At 39.6% G+C, this 24232-nt stretch overlaps 3 protein-coding genes across 4 annotated transcripts; 1 reads left to right on the forward strand and 2 right to left on the reverse strand.

The window, feature by feature from the left end:
• Positions 1–753: 753 nt before the first annotated feature.
• On the forward strand, positions 754–16259 carry LOC122617807 (protein I'm not dead yet). 2 transcript variants are annotated; one of them, XM_043793793.1, is made up of 9 exons: positions 754–961; positions 13000–13037; positions 13308–13434; positions 13503–13619; positions 13686–13834; positions 13896–14084; positions 14212–14670; positions 14953–15331; positions 15397–16259. In XM_043793793.1, exons 1-9 carry the CDS (start codon positions 938–940, stop codon positions 15685–15687), a joined length of 1773 nt encoding a protein of 590 aa, XP_043649728.1. In that variant the 5' UTR covers positions 754–937; the 3' UTR covers positions 15688–16259. The 2 variants fall into 2 exon arrangements, with proteins under 2 accessions (XP_043649728.1, XP_043649729.1); XM_043793794.1 differs by lacking the exon at positions 754–961 and adding an exon at positions 5623–5753.
• Positions 16260–16659: 400 nt separating this feature from the next.
• LOC122617808 (catalase) lies at positions 16660–22222 on the reverse strand. Its single transcript, XM_043793796.1, has 3 exons — positions 22031–22222; positions 17611–18531; positions 16660–17503 (listed from the first exon to the last, which is right to left on the reverse strand). Exons 1-3 carry the CDS (start codon positions 22085–22087, stop codon positions 16961–16963), a joined length of 1521 nt encoding a protein of 506 aa, XP_043649731.1. The 5' UTR covers positions 22088–22222; the 3' UTR covers positions 16660–16960.
• A 430-nt stretch (positions 22223–22652) lies between these two features.
• Positions 22653–23795, reverse strand: LOC122617291. The gene has a single exon (XM_043793090.1). The coding sequence runs from the start codon at positions 23657–23659 to the stop codon at positions 22979–22981; it is 681 nt and encodes a 226-aa protein (XP_043649025.1). The 5' UTR covers positions 23660–23795; the 3' UTR covers positions 22653–22978.
• Between the last annotated feature and the right edge of the window lie 437 nt (positions 23796–24232).

A 24232-nucleotide genomic window follows, 5' to 3' on the forward strand; every position in this document is an offset into this window, starting at 1 on the left:
GGACTTCATTGCATATCCAACCAATTCTTAATTTAATTTCAAGACTAAAATATACATATGTACATAAATCTACATTATCTTACATTCGACATACGTAAAATACATGCCACTTATATGCAGAGAAACACACGTAGTAAGAATCTCCAAAAAGTAAGCAGTAAATTATACTAACTTTTTGATTTTAAAATTGTTTATAAAAATGAAGGACAACATTTTTATTTTATAAATTTTATAAATGAAACAAATCTAACATATGAAAGGATCTTTCTACCTGTTCTTCAAGCTTACCAAACATTTTTTGAAAGAACATTTTTTTAATAATCATCCCAAACCGAGACTTAAGTAACCCCCCTTGATCTAAACTTTTGAACATATTTAAATTGTTGCCGTCTAAAATTCCCCCTTTTCAATTTACGAGGAACAATAAAGGTGCACATGAAATAAAACTTAATTGAGCAAAAACGTAGATATACTTGTGTAGAATCGTTACCACAGCTAAGTTTACAGAAAAACAAGTTGACGTTCAAATGCGTCTCTTAGCGTATTAAAGTATTTGCCCGCTCGCCGACACTCTACCTCTCTCGCTCGCACACACCCGACCCACAGACAACGACAACTTATCAGATATTTTCCCATGTCCAGGGCTTAAAAGAGTGAGAGAGAGAGAGAGGGGGAGAGTGGTAGAGAGAGAGAGAGGAGAACGCGAAAGAAAATCGTTTGGGTTTGGTTTTGGTAGCATTCGCATATTAGTCGTCGAACGCAGAGCAACATATTCATAAAAAGTGGTCTAGCCAACGAGTCTATAGATGTTTTTTTCGACGCGGTGGTGGAAATTATGAAATAATCGCTTACGGGTTGTGCTAAACGAGAAACGGCGTGATCAGATCCGCAGATCTTCAGATATATCAATACTATCTACACCATATAGATCCCAATCATGGCGACCGAAACCACCAAAATGGTAAGTTCGATTTTGAGTCCGTTGGTAATTCCGTGTGATTAGGCTTTCACTTGTGACTAGTGGTGGCTTGCAGCTGGCTATTTGGGAACGTGGCAGTGTTCTTTGTGTTTGTCGGTTAATTGCTTTTCGTTGACCTTGAACCCGCCGCCTTAATGCCCGGCAAGCCCCTAGCACTTTTGACGGCTTTTCGCAACGAACTGTTGAGATCCGATTGCAAACCTGGATTCGAGTTTGAGTAGCGCGTGGCGAACGCGTTAGGTAATAGAGTGTTATGTAAACAAAATCATAAATCAAGCATTTGATCGATTTTGAAATGATTTTTAAATCAGTTGAGGCAGTGTTCGGATTTTTGAAATATATTCCACTCCCTAGAAAATACGTACATAGTTATATAAATGCACTTCCAATCGTTTTGTTTGAGTGCTCAATCTATAAAGTGTCGTCGTACTGTTTGCACACCCACTTAACAACCCGATGAGCAGTTTTTATTATTCTGCTGCTATGATATCTCCATTCCGCCATCTGTTATCTAACTGAAGAAGCGTACTTTTGTGCAAATCTTCGGAAGTGACACCGCTTTCTTCCCCCCAGTCTTCCCATACATTTGTACATAGTATCGCTCTCGTGTGTGGACAACCACCTGACCGAAAAACTGAATGACGACACCGAGCGATAACAATATGTACAAAATTATTCAGATTCAGCAAAATAATTAACGGGCCCAGGTTTCCCAAGGCAATTTGTGGAAGGGCTTAAGAAGGCTTAACTTTTTTTGCGAACCCGCCACAAATCCCCATTTTATTAAGGAGCAAACTTAAACACGTGCGATAAGGTTGATTCTGGAATTTCCAGAAGCACGCGGATTGCAAACAGACTTTATGGAACCTGGAAATTTCAGCTAATATTTAGACAGAAGCTGCTTGAACTGCTCAGGCAAGTGACTTTATAGATATACGAGCATAATCTATAAAGTGTATGATTAGGTATAATTCGCTTTATCACTATACCTTGCTTTCACCTGTTTTTGGTAGCATACATGCATACATGTGAATACCATGTTTTATTGACCCATCGTTAATCAAACAATTGAAGCTCTTTTCGGTAATGAATGAACATGAAATAGATAAAGCTGATAAAAGGATTATACTTTTGTGCACTGAATGTCAACCCATTTTTTCTGACAGAGAAAGGTCCAATGTTCGATTGAGTACTATGTATTTGAAGTTCAAAATCCAAAAGCAAATGTCTGCATTAAAATTCAAAGTACATTAGGGATATTTTTAGAATCGCCCAGCACTTTGGCTCTCGAGCAAATGTTTACTCACATTTTTGGCTTATAATCTCCATGTTACCTTGAAGAAAATACATCTTTCTGTGGGTCCCGCCCCCACACGTGACATGGAATGACGCAAAAGGAAAAACAATTGCAGACGCAGATACGAAAAGTTTATTTTGATATATTTCAATTCTTCAGTATAATACGCGCAAAATGTATCCGAACTTTGCGTTGAGATACATTTTGCGGTATTACCTACAGGTTATTATAATGTGGCATAAAAAAACGATTCTTATTCGATATTGAATTTAATCGACATTACTTATTGGATTATGTTCCAAAGTGATTAAATGTGGGTCAACGCAATCGGTGCCTTGATTTTCGTTTTGTTTTGTTTCGCCAACAAAAAACGAGTTGCAAAAATCTTGAGCCCAAATTTATTGACCGCTGCTAAACTGGTTTTGCCTCGAGCACAGGGGGTTTCCTAAGTGAGTGCCTCTAGAGATCTGTTTAAAGTTTAAACTTCAACTTCAACTTGAAGTTGAGGTACAGAAGTGATTCCAGACCAAATAAAACAAACTCGACAAAAAACAGCTTTAGGTCCTTAAAATTCCTACAATGTTCTTGAGTAATAGCAGTTGGGGAATTTTAGGAGCACAGCAGGTTATTAGCTTAGCCCTTTTGCAAGTTAATTGCCAGCAAGTACAATTAACTAACAACTGTTTCAATAAAATGCAGTCCGAGTTGTTCAAGAACACTGTGTACCAATAAAAAGGGCCTTATTTTTGTACAATTTGTGCAAGTTGCTACCTAGTATGTTTTTTCTACATACATATAACATATACATATACATATTTACATATGTATGTAAATTTATTCGTTGCATTTCATTGTCGCCTTCCGTGCGGTTCAATTAAATTACTACTCAATGCAATAAAATGATCTCACTTGATCCACTTGCTGCGAAAAAACTTTGCACATATGTATGTACATATAAATGTATGATTCATATGAACATTTTCTTGTTTTCCTGTTTAAACAGCGAGATCTGAGAAAATGATTTGTTGTCAACCGGTGCATTTTGTTATGATAGAATTATCTCTTCGCTGGCGAAATTCGATATGGGTGAAATTTGTGCTGGCAAGTTCCTTAAAGTTTACTTCGTCGTATTGATTCGATGGACGTTAGTTCCCTAACCGAATCGTCCTCGTTCTCAATTGAATCGATCCAATTAACAATTTATGGCATTTTTCTTTGCGACTTTGAAATTTGTTCCTATTGATTTTTACAAACTGCGTTGGTCTGCAACGTAAAAGTGTCCAATTATTTCCATATAAACTGTTTTGACAGGTGTGTGTATGTATTACTTTTAAACAAATTATTGAATACATTTTTATAAAATTATAATTATGTATTTCGCATAGAAGTACATTTATTACAAATTGCTTTCCAGCTACTTTTCCAGTACATTGCATGATGTAGGAAGTCCTTGACAACACCTATTTGAATTTGAAGTTGGGGTACTAATAATAGCATTTATTTCACAACCCTCGATGATTCAAGAACCTTAAAGTATCTCAACCACTATCTTAACAGGTCACGCTTATTTTTATCAGTTTTTATTCTGGAAAACCACCCATGGGTGGAGCATGCCAAATGCAGATGATAGAACATTTACACGCGGCATGAACAGGAAAACCAAGTCCACTCCATGCCAACAATCGCTGACAGTGGCAACCACTTGTCGCATTCATATCTTTTGCACTTGATGTACATAAGCAACTGAAACTTGAACTGGCAAACGAGTTCCACGTTGAGATTGACTTGACTTGTTGAGTTGTTCCAGCGGATTCTGGACCTCTGGCCGACTTTCACCCAGTGGGTGAGTGCATGTCCCTCGCCGGCGAGAAAGTTGCACTGGCAGTATCCAGATTACATGGGCCTTACATCTTTAATGCCTAAAGGGAGTACGAGCTATCCCCCAGATACTTTAATTATGATATTAGTAAATTCAGTTTAGGATTTCATTTAAAGGTGTAAAGTTTATGTTATTAAAGACCTGTAAATCAATATTAAATCTCCGATGGTGAAAACTGATGATAACATTGAATTCCTCATAAAGTATTTATTATATTTCCATATAAGTAACTACTGCTTTAGTACAATATTTCACAGCATAGTTTAGGGTACTGTGTCAGTGATTTCGCATTTCTGTAGACTTTCTGATCAGCAACAGGTACTCTGCTCTACCGTTATTATCCCCAGGTGTCGCCAGGCTAATTAGCGTGGCTGCGAAAGCAGGTTGTCAGGTTGTTCGAAGTTGCACAGCAGTTCCCGTTTGCACGACATGCCGACAGGGGACGGCTATTCTATTTCTATTTCCATTTCCATTTTCGTTTTCATTTCTATTTCTGTTTTGGTCTTGGTTTCTGTTGCTGGTTACTTGTTCGCAATTGTTTTCTTCACGTTGCACATGGCAGCGTGTTTCTCCTCCCCCTCCTTTTATCGCGCCCCTCTCTTAGCACGGTTTGTGTGTCTGGCATCACGTCTTCTTTCTATTTGGATGCCTTAGTGATTTTTCCTGTTGCTTCACGTCAATTGCAGTTTTTGTTTTGAGATCTCCTTCGCCTGTCTGCATTCCTTATTTGCTAGGAGTGGACTCGTGACTAATCGGCACAGGAATACTACAAATGATTAGACATTAGAATAAACATTGGAATACTTTATTCATATAAGAAAATATAAGTCAAAATATCTGAAAACTATGCAGAACTAAGATTGTAGACTTTAACCAGCTCAGAGCCTGTATTAGTGCAAATCAAAACACATTTAAATCCTACGTGTGATAATCACGTTGTTTAGTTAACTAATACGATATATTAACAATTTTAAAGATTAATTTAGTATTTGTTTCCGCTTAAGTGACTTGCAGATCCTAAAACCTTGCTTAATATAATAACAAAAGCGCATCAGTCAAACTCTTTGCTGAAATAGCTTTCTTCTTTTTTCCATTAATTGGATTTTAGATAGGCTTAGTTCAAATTTTAAAATGCCTAAGATGTCTCATATTAATAACTTGTTAAGCTTAGCTTAAATAGTTGTTCCATGAAACACTACGAAGCAAACCATCAAATAAGTTATTTCAATACTTGGAAAATGCTGAGCCAACCGAATTTTCTCTGAGTGTTTCTAAGTCCGTCTTACGATGACCGCCAGCCTCACGGTGCCACCACTAGACGCCCAAAAACGTTCTGCTCTTCTCCCGCTCTCGCGCGCTCCCACACACACGCGTGTGCAGCGAACTCACACCTACGTAGCGGCACACCAACACACAGAACGCGGGCGGTTGAAGCGGCGAAGCTATCGCCAAGTAAATTCAGTCGCGCATTTCACCGTTTCCGAATCGGACGAACCGGGCGTGTTTGCTCTCCTGCAGCTTTCGAGATCGGGACTCCCGATAAGGATATAACTACAACCTGAAGAGGAATCCAGGATTCCTGCCGCTAGTTTCGAAAAGTAAATACAGTACTTGTTATCTACGTTGTAATTCCTGCGAAAGACATACAAACGGACATCACTGAACAATCGCCATGTGCGTCGTCCCTTCTTGTTTTATACTACTTCGTGCGATAAAAATACCGCGTTGCTTTCTTGTGTTTATTTAAAAATTTTGGTTAGGAAGTGAACTCGAACTCGTGACGTCTGCATTCTCACAACAACAAAAAGAGCAACAAAAATAAAAAATAAATAGAAGAAGAACCCCAGATGAAACCGTTGACCGAGTGCCAGTGTGAAGGTCTAGGCACAAAGAACCCCCCAGCCAAGAATCTCTTTACACTGACAACATTGCACCAGAGACTCTCAGAAGTGCATTTCTTACCAATATTTACTTTTCCGCTGGCCTCTGTCATCTGGTTCTTTGTTCCAATGGACTTAGCGATCCTCCGCTCTACTTGCTCTTCTTCGTGATCCAAGTGCACCTTGTGCAGTACAGTTCTACCTCGATAAGTCACACTTCTATTGCGACCTGGTGTATTGGCCAAATTCTATACATTTCAATCTATCTTAAAGGAAAGGAATTGCTCAAAAAAGAAAATTCTCATAACAAAATCTCAATATTTGTGAAATAACTTTTCAAAAATATCGTTTTCCAATTTCGAAACATTTCAAAACGTGCAACTGGTCAAGTAACAGATATTTCCACTTTTCGACGATATTCTTGGACTTTTGTGCATATGTTTGTAGGGCAGATCTTGATGCATTCGTGCGCTTCCTGTTCTATTTTTGATGAACTGACTCAGCGTTTTCTGCCCAAAGTTTTCCATAATAATGTTTACAATTTGTTCATATGTTCATTTGCCTTAAAACGTGCAAAATTGTGCTGTTTCGTGGGTGAAAGTTCTCTATTTCCAGTCTGCCAGAGTAGACTTTAAAATAATCGAAACTAATTTAAAAATGTTGTGGAATTTTACAAGTATACACGTAAAAAAACGTATAAAACACGTATTTATTAATTGCCATATAAATCATATGAATAATGTCAGTCGACAGCCCAATCATTTGAAAGTGGCAACCGAATACGAGTTTTTAATTGCAGTTCATTAGCAACAATTCATTTTCGGTTAGCTTAGGAACTTCTTTATAGCCGTAGTGATCATGCTATTGTATAATGCATCATGATTCTCCATCAGATCGTTTCTTATCAATAGAGTAACACGCATTCCCCTAATCAATGAAATTTTCGGCAGATCGCATGCCGCATGTCTGGCTAGCATTGAATATTGAACATATGTACATATCAGGTGACACAATTTATATAATATATAGACATATAAATTCATTAATGGGTCTGACTTACTAGCTTTATAAATAAGTTCCAGTTTTTTATATTTTATTTTCGCGCTGAAGCATTGAACTTTATGGTTTCATTTGTGAATAGCAGCTGTTTTCTGCGAAATGTGCGAACTGGGCAATTATTTATTGTATAAACCATCCCAGCAGCTGTCATTACATAACAATTAATTTCTTTACATATCTCAAGTCTTATTTTTAACCGCGAACTTTACAAATCAAAGTTGTCTTATCTTCTAGTGTGGTTTGAAGGCCTAGTGTACTCGATAAGGAAATGAAATTACACAACAGCAAAACAATTTTTTAGATTGATAAATAAAATATAAGTTCGACCGTTAGAAACCAGTTAGTCGAGTTTCTAAACTTAACTAATCAGTTGAACTTGAAACAAACATATCACTTGTTTACCTGTTGCACTTTTAAACTTATCAATATTCTATGTGGTTAAAGTAAATTAAAAAAGCCAAGTGTTAAAATTCGATGGATTGGATAATTCACTAAACGAATCATTAAACTCAACCGAGGTGGAATTCACACCGAATTTGTTGTGCGTGTGAGATAAATCACGTTATCGCGTTTTAGTTTATTAATTCACACCTAATAAGCAGCTTAATCAAATAACCACTGATATATCAATGTGTAATAAAAGTTGACGACGGATGGCGTTTTTGTGTGAAGATAAACGATATCAGAAAAAAGATGTTGTATGTGGTCATTGCACGCGGTGGCAAAAGATAAATACTCTGCGATTAGCTTGTTTTGGGTGTAACTTCACATCAAAGTGTGGAACTTTTCAGAAACTTCATGTATTATCTGTCAAACATTTACTGAGTTTTGTTTGATTATCTCTCCATTTCTATTAGTTATTTGCATTTCACAGCTGTTTCTTGGCCGTCAGTCCACGTGAGCCCTATTATTCTATCGAAGAACTGAAAGAATATTAATATTCGTTTATTATGCCCAGGGAACTGCTAGACAGTTAAATATGCTAATTTGTCAATCTTCTTTGTTTTGGTTTCACTTTTGTTGACAATGTCAATGTCAAGTTCAAAGTTCTATAGCCGCTGGGGCACTGCTGACATACTAATTGTTAGAACAATTATTTAAACAACAGCTCGACCGACTGGTCAATCCATATTTGGCATACACACAATAGTACACACGTTAGTAAATAGGATGGGAAATCAGAAAAAAGTGCTCGTTGCGATAGCCAGGGTTATTTATAATTAATATGCCGGTCATTTGTTGGGGAAGTAAAACCAAAGCCGCCTGAAGGTGAAAAGTTGAATGGAATTCCAGAGATTCATTCGCTGAATTACAATTATGTGGTTTTTTGCAGTGCATTAAACTTGGAAACAGTGCTAGTGAGTCAAGATCTATCGCACTGCCCCTTTCTATTGATAATTACTAAAAGATTTGACTGTTTCCGCTCGTCTTGCAACTCAGACCACAAATTGATTCTGAATTTGCGATAAAAATAACTTGAAATGTGCATACAATTATCAGGCCATTTGAAAACATATTTTGCTGACCATTTCGTTGGCCAATTCTCTGGCGATAACCCGCAGTTTGACCTCATCCGAAATTCGAGAACACAATTGCTTGTTGCCAAGTGGCGAGTGGCCAGTGGCAAGTGGCATATGTGAATGAACTAAAAGGAAAAGTGAAGCAAAAGAGTCCCATTTCCATATCAAATGTATGCGAGTGTCGTAAGGTGATTTTTCTGTTCTGTTCACTTGAGTTGTTTTAATGAGTATTCACAAGTACAGTACCGAATGAAACGCATTCAACTAACGATCGCCATGAGTAACTTGCTTCTGGTAACTGGCTTATTGCAGAGATTCCGCTCAGAAGGGTTTAATTTTAGCCTCTGCATTTGTACTTTGGATCAACTTAATCGACTGGCTTGGTTTAACGCCTCCGATTAGAGTCTAAAGTACTCATCAATGAGTACATGCTTCCCTATATATAGACTATTTATATGTATGTTTGAAACACTTGAACTAGAAACTCAAATCCCTTATCAATGTTTCGTCGCGGGTTTTATTTCTTCTCTTATTACTTTATAATTACGTAATAGAGAAGTAAAGAACGATTAGTACAATACAATTATATAATATAATGTTATAGTATAACTGCAAAAATTGTGTCACTTCTCGGCTGCAGTTCACTGTGTTTTGCTAATAGCTCTGTTTATATCTTTATGGCGACTGAATTGGCAACTGGATTTCTTTTTTTATATGGACTGGTTTTTCTTATCAACAGGCAAATGTATGGCAAAACTGTAAAAGTAAGAAATTAATGCGACTGTTTTGACTAACGAAGGAGTCGCAGACGGAAATTATTTGAATATTTGCTTGCCACTGAATGAATAAATAATTTGCAAAGTGGTCTGGATAAATTAGTCACATTTTGATAAGCAAAACTCAGTTTCTGTTGTTTATAATTGTTTAAGGAAATATTTTTCCCAGTCCCCCTATCTTTTACTATAATAGCTTCTATTGCTTTGGTTATACGAGATTTTCCTCGTTTCTCTCAATGGATTTTACGCCTCAATAAATATCATTGCTCGACTTACAAATAATCTTTAATTGATGCGTTTGTTGTTATGGTTGATGCTAATTTCATCAATCTGCCTGGCACTTTCCGGGAAAGACTACCTGTTACTCATCCAAAAATGGTAACTTCGTAACATAAATTCACACTTAACTTCCGCATTAAAAAAGTTTCGATGTGCACTCGAGCAAAAAGTGAGCATTTACGTATTTGATATATATAGCCCGATTATTGAAACGCTAATTTACGCAAATACGTGAGCATTTGAGGGTTAATAAATAATGGTTTCACCCAGCTGGTTACTCATGTCCACCAGGAATGTGCCTCTCTCCATGACCCATTATTTCAATTAACTGGTAAACACTTTACTCCACTTATCGCCCAGAAACATCTACTATATCTATTCTGTGGTTCTCTAGTAAAGAGCAGTTGTCTATCTTCGAATATGTCGTGGGTGCCCCAAGCGCCAAACAAAAGGCATTTGGCAACTTGTTTGTAAACGGGCAATTAATATGTTTACAGCGAAAACAACATGATGATGGTGCTCCTAAGACAATTCCACTCGATTTCGGTTCCGATTGTCTTGCCAGCCCATCAGACATTTCAATTAGTTGAACAGAAATTCGTTTTCCTTTTCGTTTTTCCCCATCAACAACATAAATGGGCGGCAATTTCAGGTGTTTCGTGTGGGAGTTGCGTACTATTATTAGCTGATTCCCCATATTATTTGTTGTAAGCTGACAAAATTGGCGCTCATACAATGCTATTAGATGTAATTGCGGTTTGTTGGGTTCTTATTATTATACCTAATCCGGATTCAATCAGGCATAAAGTATTTTTAGCTCAGTAAATTATAGCTGTCTATATACGTGCCTATCTCCAGAGCACCTCTTTATTGGTTCTATATATTCTATATTATAAAGCCCTTCAACCTTTTCTTTGCCCAGCGAATAATGTTGTCACTCCAGTCAGTTACTTGGAATCGAGCTGAAAAATTCCACTCGAAAGCGTTGGGCGTATATATATTTTAGATTGCAGTATAAAGATGTCATAATTTACAGTATTCAGTTATACGAATAATAAGAAGGCGCGTTTATATATTCAATTTTCGATTGATATTCAGAGCAGCCGCTGACGTAGATGGGCATTCTCAATTCTCAATCAGATTGTTTGCTCATTGTAGCACTAAATACTATACACTATACACACAGATACGAACTTATAAGAATGTTCCACATTATTGGTTCCACTTTATCAATTTGTTGCTTTATCTATCGCTGGGTTGACGATCTTTCATCTCAGTCTTGCTATCAGCACGTTATGTAGTTGCTTATATAGTATATAGTATACACCACAAAGTGGGCGTGGCGGTTTTTGGAGGAGTTGCTTTATTCAGAGTTCTCAAAATAAAAATGCTGTTAATTGCGGTGTGGAAATATTCCTTAATTAATGACTGACTTTTGACTTGCTAAGGGTGTGAGCTCACTGAAAACAAACACATTAACTTGGGGGAAATAGCAATGCCTTCCTATCATCATTCACATAAAAAGAGAGTCGAAATAAAAATCTATAATTAAAAGCATTTTACAGACTATCTGAACAGCTTCGAATGCAATTTAGCAACAATTGAGAGCGTCTCCGGCAGAAACAATGCCGATAGATGCCAATGATGGCTTATATAGATGTTGCTAGTTGCCCGGCTAGTTTTCCATACAGATACCTCTCGATCTCGTGCCAGTCCAGTGTGAAATTAAATGCCATCGTTCGTCGCCTATAAACAAAAGCACTTCTCCAATTACGTCTGGCTGGAGCACACGAACGAACAGTCAGTGTCAGTCCATCAACAACAAAAGCGCTGTAGACAATATATATAAACAAAATAACAAGAGTCGAAATAATAACATTGGCAACAAATAAATAACAAGCCGCGATAAGCGAAGTAAAACGCTTCACAAAGGCGGCAACTTGTTAAATAAGCTAATTATTATTAATCATATCGCATATCAGAGTTGCTAATGCTTTGGATAAATGTTTAGAACGTCAATCGGAAAAAAACAGATCAATTTGATATTGTGTAGTTTTTGATAGAAGTAAACCTTCTTAGTTGCGTTGAAAAGAATATTTCAAATAGAAATGAGTATAACATATACTCGAATTCATGTACATACACTTCCACATTACGAATGTATAGTAATGCTAATAATTATAATGTTCGGCCACTTCCATACATCAATAAGTGTTGACAGTTTCACTTCAAAGCTTACCAGCATTTATGCTCTGAGCCATTTGCTCGAAAAAGGTTCAACTGGTCATTATTCATGCGCTGTATCTGCGGCACGTGAGGCATAGTATCTTACAAGCTATAAAATATCATTCCCGGCGACATTTCACTTTGTGCCAGTCAATGGCCCCTTTAGCGGTGGCATGCGGCACGCCACCGATCCATTTGAAACCACTCCGTCACTTTGGTATCAACATGTCCATTAGGGTTAACCCCATCAAAGTTTTCAAATTCAAGGCTCGCATTGACATTGACACTGCTGTTGTAGGACCCTCCACTGCCGATCTATAATTAGTTTGGCTTTCTTTTAGATGTACATACATATGTATCTACAAATCCACACGATTGTCAAAGGGTAAACGAAATTCAAGGAATGGGTGGGTGTGGCTGTGTTATTATATTTGTCTGCAGCTTACTGGCTTGATGGATGGTCGGTGCTGTGGTGATAAGAGGCTTTGCAGCAACCAGTGATTAGGACGTGCCTCCTAACCCAGAACTCTAGTTGGTACCACAAAGATTACCTAACGACAGCAGAACTGGGAGCTTGGTTGCTGACGCCCATGATATGGAAAACAGGCCAACTGTCGTCATGAATATGCGGAATGTCCACTCAATATATACATTTCTACATATAGTATATTCCACGCTAGACGCTGACAAATTTTGAGGCACAACTTGGACATATATTCGTTCCGTTCCATTCTATTTCACTTCCATTTTACAGTAGGTATTTCTGTGTTCTTTTCGCAAAAAGAAATTATATCACGCGCCCGATTTCCATACGCTTCTTTATTTATTTATTTTGGTTTGGTTTGGGTGCGATGGTGTGCTCGTGCTCGTGTGTGTTTCAAATGATTTTCAATTGGTTACGTTTGGGCTGGCACATATATTGATGGATGGCATTTTAATGAAGCGTGAAACGATGACAATCGATGCTTGGGTTCGATTTGGGGTTCACTTTACTTTGGGTACGACGACTTGGCAACAAGTGGCTCGGCCTCTTATGAGGGGGCTCGTTCTTGATTCTTGAGAACCTTTAATTGATTTACTTTTTTGCGCTCTATTTGCTTATAGATCTACACGCCACCGCCACTGGACATCAAAATGGAAATGTAAGTATTGCGAAATTCCGTGCTTGATTGATAACAGAAACGATGAATTGATTTAATAGCGAATAGAAACAAATATCTCAAGAAGAGGTACATTATCAAATGATGAATGATATTTCTTTGGCATTTATAAGTTCGTCTTATTCAATTTAATGATAATTCACGTATAAACGTCCTATTAATTCAATTATACGTTATGCAAATCAACCGAAAGTGTCTTTTATACACTTTTCACAAATTCTTTCTAACTTTGCAATCTTATTTCATTCACAGTGAAATTGGCGAACAACCACAGCCACCGGTGAAGTGCTCCAACTTCATCGCCAACCACTGGAAGGGATTGGTGGTGTTCCTGGTGCCGCTGCTTTGCCTGCCTGTTATGCTTCTAAACGAGGGCCCCGTAAGTTTATACCCCTTAAACAGATATAGAGCTTAACTGAACTTCATTTTGATAACTCCTATTTCTAGGAATTTCGGTGCATGTACCTCCTTTTGGTAATGGCTATCTTTTGGGTTACGGAAGCCTTGCCGCTCTACGTGACGTCCATGATGCCCATTGTGGCCTTCCCCATTATGGGTATAATGGTACGATTTTGTTAGTAGAAGCAAATGATATATTGCTAACCGCTTACTTTCCTGGCACGTGTCTAGAGTTCGGATGATACTTGCCGCACGTATTTCAAGGATACGCTGGTGATGTTCATGGGCGGCATCATGGTTGCCCTGGCTGTGGAGTACAGCAATCTACACAAACGCCTTGCCTTGAGAGTAATCCAGATCGTGGGCTGCAGTCCCCGCAGGTATATATACTAATGGATTGATAGGGGCGAATTGACTTTATGTTCTGTGCTTTTCCCTTAGATTACACTTTGGCCTCATTATGGTTACAATGTTTTTGAGCATGTGGATTTCGAACGCCGCCTGCACTGCCATGATGTGTCCCATCATCCAAGCCGTGTTGGAGGAGCTGCAGGCTCAGGGTGTCTGCAAGATCAACCATGAGCCCCAATACCAAATCGTTGGAGGCACCAAGAAGAACAACGAGGATGAGTAAGTACTATTCATATTGAATGTCTTTATACCTAACTATGAGCTCTATGTTGGCGTCAAGCTATTAACGTTAAGTAAAAATCAATTGGTTGATTTTTGTAATTTTGTAATATTTTCCTCTTTTTAGGCCCCCATACCCCACCAAGATCACTCTGTGCTACTATCTGGGCATCGCCTACGCCTCCTCGTTGGGTGGCTGCGGAACCATCATCGGAACTGCCACCAATCTCACCTTCAGGGGCATCTACGAGGCGCGTTTCACGAACTCCACCGAACAGATGGACTTCCCCACCTTCATGTTCTACTCGGTGCCATCCATGTTGGTCTACACCTTGCTGACCTTTGTGTTCCTACAATGGCACTTCATGGGTCTGTGGCGTCCCAAGAGCAAGGAGGCTCAGGAAGTGCAGAGGGGACGAGAGGGCGCCGAAGTCGCCAAGAAGGTTATCGATCAGCGCTACAAGGATCTGGGTCCCATGTCCATTCACGAGATCCAAGTGATGATTCTGTTCATTTTCATGGTTGTGATGTACTTCACCCGCAAGCCGGGCATCTTTCTTGGATGGGCTGATTGGCTGAACACCAAGTAAGTTCATAGTCTAGCTTTGTTTCTCCTAGTAAGAGCTGTCTTTTTTATCTCAAACAAAAATTTCTACCCGTTCTCGTGCTAATTTCTTGTCTACAATCAAATATCATAAGCCATTACTTATAGACGTCTCAATAATTTTTTATTAACTAACAAAGCGGTATAAATTTTGTTAAGTATTAGTGGACATTTAAGGTTTTACATGTTGAAGAACCATAAATGTTTTACTCTGACTTCTAACTAATTATTTATTCACTTGACCTACATCCTACTTCTTTCCAGGGACATTCGCAACTCTATGCCCACTATTTTCGTCGTGGTCATGTGCTTCATGCTGCCCGCCAACTATGCTTTCCTGCGCTACTGCACCAGACGCGGTGGCCCAGTGCCCACGGGTCCCACTCCCTCGCTGATCACCTGGAAGTTCATCCAGACCAAGGTGCCATGGGGTCTGGTCTTCCTGCTGGGCGGTGGCTTCGCATTGGCCGAAGGCAGCAAGAAGAGCGGCATGGCCACGCTGATTGGTAATGCCTTGATTGGATTGAAGGTCCTGCCCCACTCTGTGCTCTTGCTGGTGGTCATCCTGGTGGCTGTGTTCCTGACCGCTTTCAGCTCCAATGTGGCTATTGCCAACATTATTATTCCCGTGTTGGCTGAGATGGTGAGTTTAATGCTCTACATTTCGTTTATTATATTCTATACTAAACGAGTTTAATTCCGTTTTAGTCGCTGGCCATTGAGATCCATCCTCTGTACCTGATTCTGCCCGCTGGCCTGGCCTGCAGTATGGCCTTCCACCTGCCGGTGAGCACGCCGCCCAACGCTTTGGTTGCGGGCTATGCCAACATTAGGACAAAGGACATGGCCATTGCCGGAATTGGTCCGACCATCATTACCATCATCACCCTGTTCGTTTTCTGCCAAACCTGGGGCCTGGTCGTCTATCCAAACCTCAACACTTTCCCCGATTGGGCTAAGGTCTATGCCGCAGAAGCACTGGCAAACAAGACGCACTAGATAGTTTGTAATTAGTGTAAAGTAACTTCAATACCCGTCACAGCGATACGATTGAGGAAAATTTAGGGAATTGTGAAAAAAAAGTGCCTTTGCTGACAGCGAAAAATGTGTAAAAATGTTTAACTATCCTTGCATTTTAGAGTTGCGAAAAGTTTTGATACAAAAACATTACCTATTGTTTAGAAAAATGTGTTGAAAAATCGTATCAGGAATTGAACTTCTGGTTTACGCACTCAGCTAAATATTTAAAAACAAATTAATGTTACTTCATTGTTGCATTTAGCATAAAAATGGAAAAGATTTGGTAAAATTTTGAACATTTTGTTCAATGGCAGCCCTGGCTTGCTAATATTTTAAATAACTAGACTGAGAGAACTTACATATTCATACATGTTTTTCAATTTGTAAAAAATTCAATACGAACAACTCACTCAATACTTCATTGCGAACCAAAATGAGCACACAAATAGCGGTAGCCTAAGCTTAAATGATACTGTGTACATTTTCAGATGATTTATGTTTTATATAGTTTGTAAACAATATTAAATAATAAAAAGCTCAAACGACAATAATTACATTTGTTTGTTCAATTCAATAACAACTTATTTCGTTTGATGTTGAAAGCGCGCCATGCTTTTCGAATATCGATTGCTCTTATAAATCGATAACTTAGCCTGCTAGGGATGGGAGTTCCACAGAGGAGGTTTGAGACTTATTGGCATAGTTTTATGGTAACTGGAACCCTGTTGCTGAATTTGAAAATGTTCGAAATAGTTTAAAATATAGTTTGCATAGAAAATGCAGCTAGTTACAATTAAAATAAAAAAGGTAAACAATTTAATGTATGTATGTATATTAGAGATTTAAGATATGTGTGCTAAACCTAGTAATTTGGGTACCGAAGTAATTCAAAAAATGTTTAAATGGAAATTAATTAAGAAACCCACAAAAACAGGAATGAATTCGAAACAGTTGTATCAAAATATAAAGAATTTATTATATATCCATTGCATATACATATGTAAGAGTAATTCGTTTATGACTAAAACAATTTTGAATATCAAAACAAGACAAGACACATTTCGTGGTTAAATCAATTGAAGCCCGCAACCAAAGATCCGAAAAGCGTTTGCTTTTGTTAGTCAAATTCGGAATGGGTGGTGGTGGTCAGTGGTGGTGGTGGTGGTGGTGGTGTTGGAATAATTAGTTCCAGTGGATTAATCGTAATTAAGGCCAAAAACCAAGTCTGATACGGCGCAATGCCCTCCTCTGCTTAGAACTTCGAGGACTTGGCCAGGTTAAGCTCTTCGGTCAGCATGCGACCGAAATCGGCGTGCACCTGGGTGAAGTTCTTGACGGCTCTCTCCTGCAGGAACTGGCTGGCGCCGCTCAAGTGGCCGGCGATGTTCTGCACCAGTCGCTTCTTGGCGCACTTGTCCAGTACATGCACCCAGAAATCGGTGACCTGGCCAAAGTTGTCCTCGGTGTCGCCGCTGCTGTAGCGGTAGACATCTCCTGTCACCGGACAGCAGGAGGACAGAGCCCTGGCCCTGGGGCACTCCTGGGGACCGTTGAAAGAGTTGGGGAAGTAGTTGGGAGCACCATCCTGGTTGTCCGTCACATTCATAGGTCCATCCCGCTGGAAGTTCTCAATCTTCACCTTGTACGGGCAGTTCACCGGGATCTGCAAGTAGTTCGGTCCCAGGCGGTGGCGATGGGTGTCCGAGTAGGAGAACAGACGACCCTGGAGCATCTTGTCCGGAGAGGGCTCAATGCCGGGCACCAAGTGAGCGGGACTGAAGGCGATCTGCTCCACCTGAGGTTCAGAAAAATACCAAATTAATTATCTTTCAAGTTGTAAAAGAGTTGAATTGATTGCATTACAGTCAAAAGAAGATATTACTATAGTAAAATCATACAAACCTCAGCAAAGTAGTTCTTGGGATTGCGATCCAGCACCATTTTGCCCACAGGAATCAGAGGATACTCCTTGTGCGACCAGACCTTGGTTATATCGAAGGGGTTGTACTTGAACTTCTTGGCCTGCTCGAAGGTCATGACTTGGATGTACATCGTCCAGCTGGGGAACTTGCAGGTCTTGATTCTGTTGTACAGATCGCGAATGCTGTAATCGGGATCTGTGCTGGCCAACTGATCGGCGGTCTTCACGTCCAGATTCTTGATGCCCTGATCCGTCTTCAAGTGGAACTTGGCATAGATGGGCTCGCCCTTGGCATTGATCAATTTGAAGGTGTGGGAGCCGTAGCCGTTCATGTGGCAATAACCGTCGGGGGTGCCGCGATCGCCGAACAGGAAGCACACCTGGTGGGCGGACTCCGGTCGCAGGGTGAGGAAGTCCCAGAACATGTCCGGATCCTTCAGATGCGTCTGCGGGTTACGCTTCTGGGTGTGAATGAAGCTGGGGAAAAGGATGGGGTCGCGAATGAAGAAGATCGGCGTGTTGTTGCCAACCAAATCCCAGACGCCATCCTCCGTGTAGAACTTGACGGCGAATCCTCGGGGATCACGGGCGGTGTCCGCAGATCCGCTCTCACCACCCACGGTGGAGAATCGCACGGCCAGTGGAGTGCGCTTCTTGACCTTGTCGAAAACCTTGGCGGCGCAGTACTGGGTGATGTCGTGGGTCACCTCAAAGTATCCAAAGGCACCAGCTCCCTTGGCGTGCACCACACGCTCTGGAATCCGCTCCCTGTCGAAGTGCGACATCTCGTCCAGGAAGTTCACATCCTGCAGCAGAATGGGACCTCGGGGACCCACCGTCTGTGTGGCGTCCTTGATTCCAATGGGTGCCCCATTGCCAGTGGTAATGGCACCTGGCGAGACCTGCGAACATAAGTGAAAGTAAAGTTTAATGAATTTGGTTTAAATTTCAAGGTGCTATGCAAAGGGCATAAGTTAACTTTCTTAACTTTGTGCTCTAAAATGTTAGTTCAAGTGTCGTGCAATCTTATCAGCTCTATTGCGATAATTCTTTTTTCGGCAGCGGACTTTCATTTAATCTTTGGGTTTTCGCCAAAAAACATAAACATAAAGATTGAACAGCGTTATCTCCACACGGGGGGTCATTTTAGAAGCAATTGCAGTGCATATTTTAATTAGAAATAAGAGTTCTCAGGTGTTCTTAAGTGCTTAGGGCATTAATGAAGTGATGATTTATGGGTTTTCGCATTAACATGTCAAGACATAAAATCCGTGTACAAACAAAAAACCAATTGAATGGCTTTTGTAAAATAAAAAATAAATTGTTCGAATATCAAAATGATTTTACACTGTTTTTGAAGGGGGGATCAATTAATTTTTTCATTCCATTAAGCTAATAAAAGTGCCTTGTCCATCTGAAATATCAATGTCCGCCATCTATCAGCCGATCTAATCCATCCTCATCCTTATCCCCATTCTCCTGCTTTTCAATTTATTTCCCTGGAGAAACTCGACACCGCTCCTTAATCACCTCATCGTTTATTTCGCATGCAAGCCAAGCCAAGCATTGAGTAAATTATAAAATTAACTCTGCCAACAATTTGCAAAACTGTCACCGGTTAATGCGCACTGTTTAGCTAATGGATTTGAAACCTGACAACGCCATGCGAAATTCTAATTCGAAAGCATTTCTAGAACAGTGCATATGGCATTTTATACAGAAGGTTGTTTATCAAAGTGAAGCCTCTGCTGGTGTGTCAAACATATAAATGAAGCTACTGTTTGTATTTCACAACAAAGACGTTAAGATATATCACTTGGGGTGGGATTACTCGTTGGGCAGTTATATGTTAATTGTTTTAGGAATTGGGGTGATGAGTAACTTGCAAATCTTATCAAATCTTAGTTCATGGAAGTCACTAGATTAGGAGAAATCCGCTGAAGGAACTCTGTACTTTAACCACTTAGTGACAAAAGACAATCGGTAAAGCAATCAAAAGAGATAAAATTTGATTATCATTTCTGAATTCGGCTTTTAGAGGGGCAGAATTAGCTCACCTGTTTGTGAGCTCTCCATATAAATTCCTAATTTTCTGGACAATACTACATATGTACATATATACATTTCAGTGCGAATGGTTTGCACTTTGAGACAACAATATGGGGCCACTTCAGGGGGCAGATACGAAAAGTGAAGCAAACCGGGAACGACAATGCGAGTGGAACTGCGATCCACGCCCAACAAGTCAATCTGGTTCCTATCAGAGCCTTGTTGCGTATGCATGTGGTTGTAGATATCTCCAGCGAAGAGCAAACTGATAAGAGAACCTCCACCGATCTCGTATAGAAATGCAAAGCACACACTCTACTAGAATGTTTTTAATTGCAACTTGTCGACGGTGCCAACGACACAAAGATGGCAAACAGCAACTTAATGAGGCAGCTTTGCAAGATCAGTGCACCTGATTGCTGTAGGTATAAGATAAGTTTGCCTTCTAGATATCATGTATCACAAAAAGACAAAAAGAAAGCTGAAGGATTTTTAGGGTTCTGCAAGAACCTTACAACCACTTAACGATGACCTTACGCAATGCATAGGGTTTGAAATATTCCAAGTATTTTCCTTGCATTTTCGAATTTCTTGGATACCAAACGAACTTGATTGCGAGATACCCAAAGAACAAAGGAGCTAGTTGCCATGATTATTCACCGAAACAAAGGCAAACATTTAATTGCCTGACAGAATGCAGTTTTCACAGTTTCGTCATAGAAGGTCAAAATCGACTAAAACAACACGAACCAACCAACTGTGGAGCTCTCTTTTCTGGGTCAGTTCGAAACATATTCTCACATACAGTCGCTTTTAGCCGGGCGTTCCAGCCAGGTTGCATAACCAAATTGGAGAAAGAAAATTTGCGTTGACTTATGGCTGGCAAACGCATTTTCCCAAGGCAGTCTAGCCTTCCGCACGCAACTCCAAAACGGGTTTAGAGCCGGGTTCGTTGTCACTTGGATCACTTGAAGTCGAAGTTGCAGTCGAAGTACATTGCAACCAGTTTGTGCAACATAAAGCCGGTCGCCGCAAAGTCCATTGACTCCCAACGAATTTTCCAACTTATAAGCGCAAGCAGCGGTGCAATCCAGCAGTCGCTGTCCTCAAAAAGTTCATATATATATATTTGTTTATATAAAATAATGGCTAACTGCGTGCTTTTAAGTAGTGCAGTAATTGGTTTCGTGACTCAATGCACAAATGCACCTAAATCAGCGATGCGAGAACTTAGTTCTAGATTAATCATAAATTCAATGGGGTAAAAAGGAGATGTTAAATAAAACAAAAAATGAAATTATTAACTTTGTAACCAACCCAAAGTGCGCACCCAACAATTTGATCAATCTAATCTATCTGAGCCAATTACTTAGCTGTTTCGGATGCCTATCAGCTAGCTAAAAAAAACTATGCAGAATTATTATTTCATTTATCGATTTTTAGAGGTACATGGGAAATGCAATGGGAAATTGCTGAGTAATTAATATAAAGATACAATATCTATGGGTGAGGCAATGAGTTATTATTTCATCCATTTATTGATACAAAATTGTACAAGAAAATGTTTGCATTGTATAAAATGTTGCAATTGCCACGAATTTAGGAAACTACTCAAATGTGTAGTACACTTTCTCGAGTGTGAACAAACAATATTTGTTTAAAACTTTAAGAGGGCACGATTCCTCAATTGAAATCATGCATTTAATCTGAGCGTTCGGGCAAAAGCGAAAGCGAATAATTAACACGAAAGTGCAAACGAACAAATTCGAATGCACCATGCAAGTGCCAAATGAAAATGGAAGTGCTAAGTGAAAAGCGAGGCGGAAAATGAAAATAAACGAAGGGGAAAGGTCAGCCAAGGTTAGAAAATAAGGTAGCTAGACTAAACTTTGGATTTCCTTAAGCAGCCAACTAGGGAAAATAAATTAACCTAGCCAAACTCTGGATTAGGTACAGAAAACACAAATCCAATAAGCATTGTCACACTGATAAGGTTTATCAGTTCGGTTCCGATAAGATTTGTACGAATAGAAGACTCAGGGAGGCGGCTTTTGAACTTTGAACTGTGGCGAAACGGCTTTCAAAATTACTGGCATCTGCCGACCAGCCTTTGTTGTTTTTTTACATTATTAATAATTAATGGAAAGTACAGGCTCATAGCAATCGTTGCTGCAATTGTCTTGTTTTTTGTTTATTTTATTTCGAACAATGCTTCTCCCTTCTCTTTCTCTTTTTTCCCTTTTTTGCTTTTTTTCGGTTTCTTGTTTTTTTATTTTTCTGCCGGCACTCACACACACACACACGCAACCAGCAACCGCTCTCGTGCGCTCGCACACACACCAGCACACTCACCGTTTGGGAGTTTTTGTAGTCAATCAACTGATTTGAAGCCGCATCGCGTCCAGCCATTTTGCTTGAAATTTAGGATATTTGCTCAACGGGATAACCAGAATTTGGAAACGCTCGAACTGGAAAGTTGTCGATTTTTAGCCGCCTTCGTGTTTGCTCTGACTGCGTCGAGAATTCTGTCAACTAAAGCAACTGCAGCGCAGTTCCATTTGTTTTTATAGCCCAGCACCACGTACTTGTTGTTGTGGCTCAGGGTTGTCGAGTGCGCTGAAGATATCGATATTTTTGCCAACTGCGCGATATTTCAGAGTTGCAAGTGTACGCTAAAAATATTAACGTTAAATAAAATCCCAACCTGTATTAATAGATATTTGCCGATAATCATAATTTAAATTATGAATTTAAGCGATAATATAATAGAAAACATTATCAGCTTTTCGAAACTCGACCTTTTTGAGGGAAACTGATTAGAAACGTTGTTCACTTTCTTCCCAACACTTTAATCCGTCAATTTAATAATTATTAATATATTAATAATACTTTGTAGTCCCATTGCTCCCCAGAAACGTTAATAAAATTATCGGTTAATTATTTATACAAATATTCTGTTGCTTTATTGTTTAAATCATGTTAAATTAAATAAACTAAAAAATGCGCTATTGCCAATTAAATATCAATGGGCTTTTCCTTCATATTATTAAATCATCAACCTCTTCTAGTGCTCAAGTGTCAAAATGGCTTACTTAAATTCATATAATAAACGTATATATCATCAAATCATTAACCTCCTGCGGATCTTTTAAATAAATCTTTCAACTGCTATCTTTGCGTGGCTCCTGCCACAAAAACTAAAATAAAATTTAGTCTAGGGTACAAAAATATCAAATTATCTGTATCTTAAAAACAAACTTCAACACATCTTGCCATCTAGTCAGAATAAAAATAAATCTGCTAACCACCAGTGGTTCCCTGCAAGTAAATGTCCATGAATGGCTGGGCCAGGGTGGTCGGACGCCTCTTTGGAATCGGCTGAATGTGAGGCAGTCGAGTGCCATTCACGGCGTTCAGACTGAGATTGGAATTGGGGTCGTAGTCATCACTATCCGGCGTAGTCAAGGCCAAACTTATCCTCCGGGTTGGTTTCGCCGTATAGTTTGTCCTCGCATGCTGGCGTTTCGTGATCGCAGCAGCGCTAGTAGTGGGCACGTTGTCTGATTCGTGACTGGAGTTTTCACCGGAGCCCAGTACTCCATCGGCTGTCACAACACTTTGACTGTATGAATCCCCGAAATCGGAACTTTGGCTGGAGTGCTGGGATTCCGGTGCAGCGGGCACAGTCGTAATGACACTTGGTTGCGACAACTGACTGCCGGTTGCGTCCGAAATGCTGGCGGCATTATCCCTGGACATCTTATGCAGTTTGGCATTGTCGTTCTTCTTCCGGTATAGTCGCACCAGGTGCGTGTAACACTTGCAGCAGATGAGTTGGCCCACCCGAAGCTCGCTGTTCAGCCGCCAGGCGAAGCGTACCAAATACATGTTGTTCAGTTTGCGGAATGGCCTCCGCAGCGTGTGGTTGCCGATGGCGCAGAATCTCCGCTCTACGCCGGAGCCCTCGTCGTCGGAGCTCATCTGGAATGGATCATGCACCCAGTTTTGCACTTCTTAGCCTTTAAATCAATCTTTACATTGACATTTCTGCTTCCGAACGATCGAAAACGAAACTAGAAGCCAATCGTCCCGCCACCTCAAGAACTAAAGTGTGACCAAATCTCGATTGCTGAAATATACCACAAATACCATAAGAAAGATATAATTAATACGCATATAAATATTTTAATGTTATAATTAAACTTTATAATTAAAAACATAACATTGTCACAGAAGAAGTGGGAAAGCTCAAGTACCATAGAACAGGAACACAAGATATAATACACAGTAAATAATATTTAATTTTATAAAAGCGTGCCAAATGTCTAGGGACCAAAAACAAGTATTTGTTATTATATTTTTAAAACGTTTATTTAAGGCCAATATTTTTTTGTCTATGTCTCATAAAGCTATCATGTAAATAGATTTTAGGTGCGCATCACAAATATTGAGCTACTTTCAAATCGGACTCAAAATATACCATTTAATATTTCGGTATTAAAAAACGGAAAACTGCAGAATCAGCTGCTCGCCGCACAGCACTCAGCGTGCTGT

This window comes from Drosophila teissieri, chromosome 3L, assembly GCF_016746235.2.
Source record: "Drosophila teissieri strain GT53w chromosome 3L, Prin_Dtei_1.1, whole genome shotgun sequence".
Taxonomy (NCBI): Eukaryota; Metazoa; Arthropoda; class Insecta; order Diptera; family Drosophilidae; genus Drosophila; species Drosophila teissieri.

Coding starts and splice junctions, on each gene's coding strand:
- LOC122617807 (XM_043793793.1), top strand. CDS start 938: ATGGCGACCGAAACCACCAAAATG. Junction 13,038..13,307: donor CTGGACATCAAAATGGAAAT/GTAAGTATTGCG, acceptor TTTCATTCACAG/TGAAATTGGCGAACAACCAC. Junction 13,835..13,895: donor GTGGGCTGCAGTCCCCGCAG/GTATATATACTA, acceptor CTTTTCCCTTAG/ATTACACTTTGGCCTCATTA.
- LOC122617808 (XM_043793796.1), bottom strand. CDS start 22,087: ATGGCTGGACGCGATGCGGCTTCAAATCAGTTGATTGACTACAAAAAC. Junction 18,532..22,030: donor ACTACAAAAACTCCCAAACG/GTGAGTGTGCTG, acceptor TTATGTTCGCAG/GTCTCGCCAGGTGCCATTAC. Junction 17,504..17,610: donor CCAAGAACTACTTTGCTGAG/GTTTGTATGATT, acceptor TCTGAACCTCAG/GTGGAGCAGATCGCCTTCAG.
- LOC122617291 (XM_043793090.1), bottom strand. CDS start 23,659: ATGAGCTCCGACGACGAGGGCTCCGGCGTAGAGCGGAGATTCTGCGCC.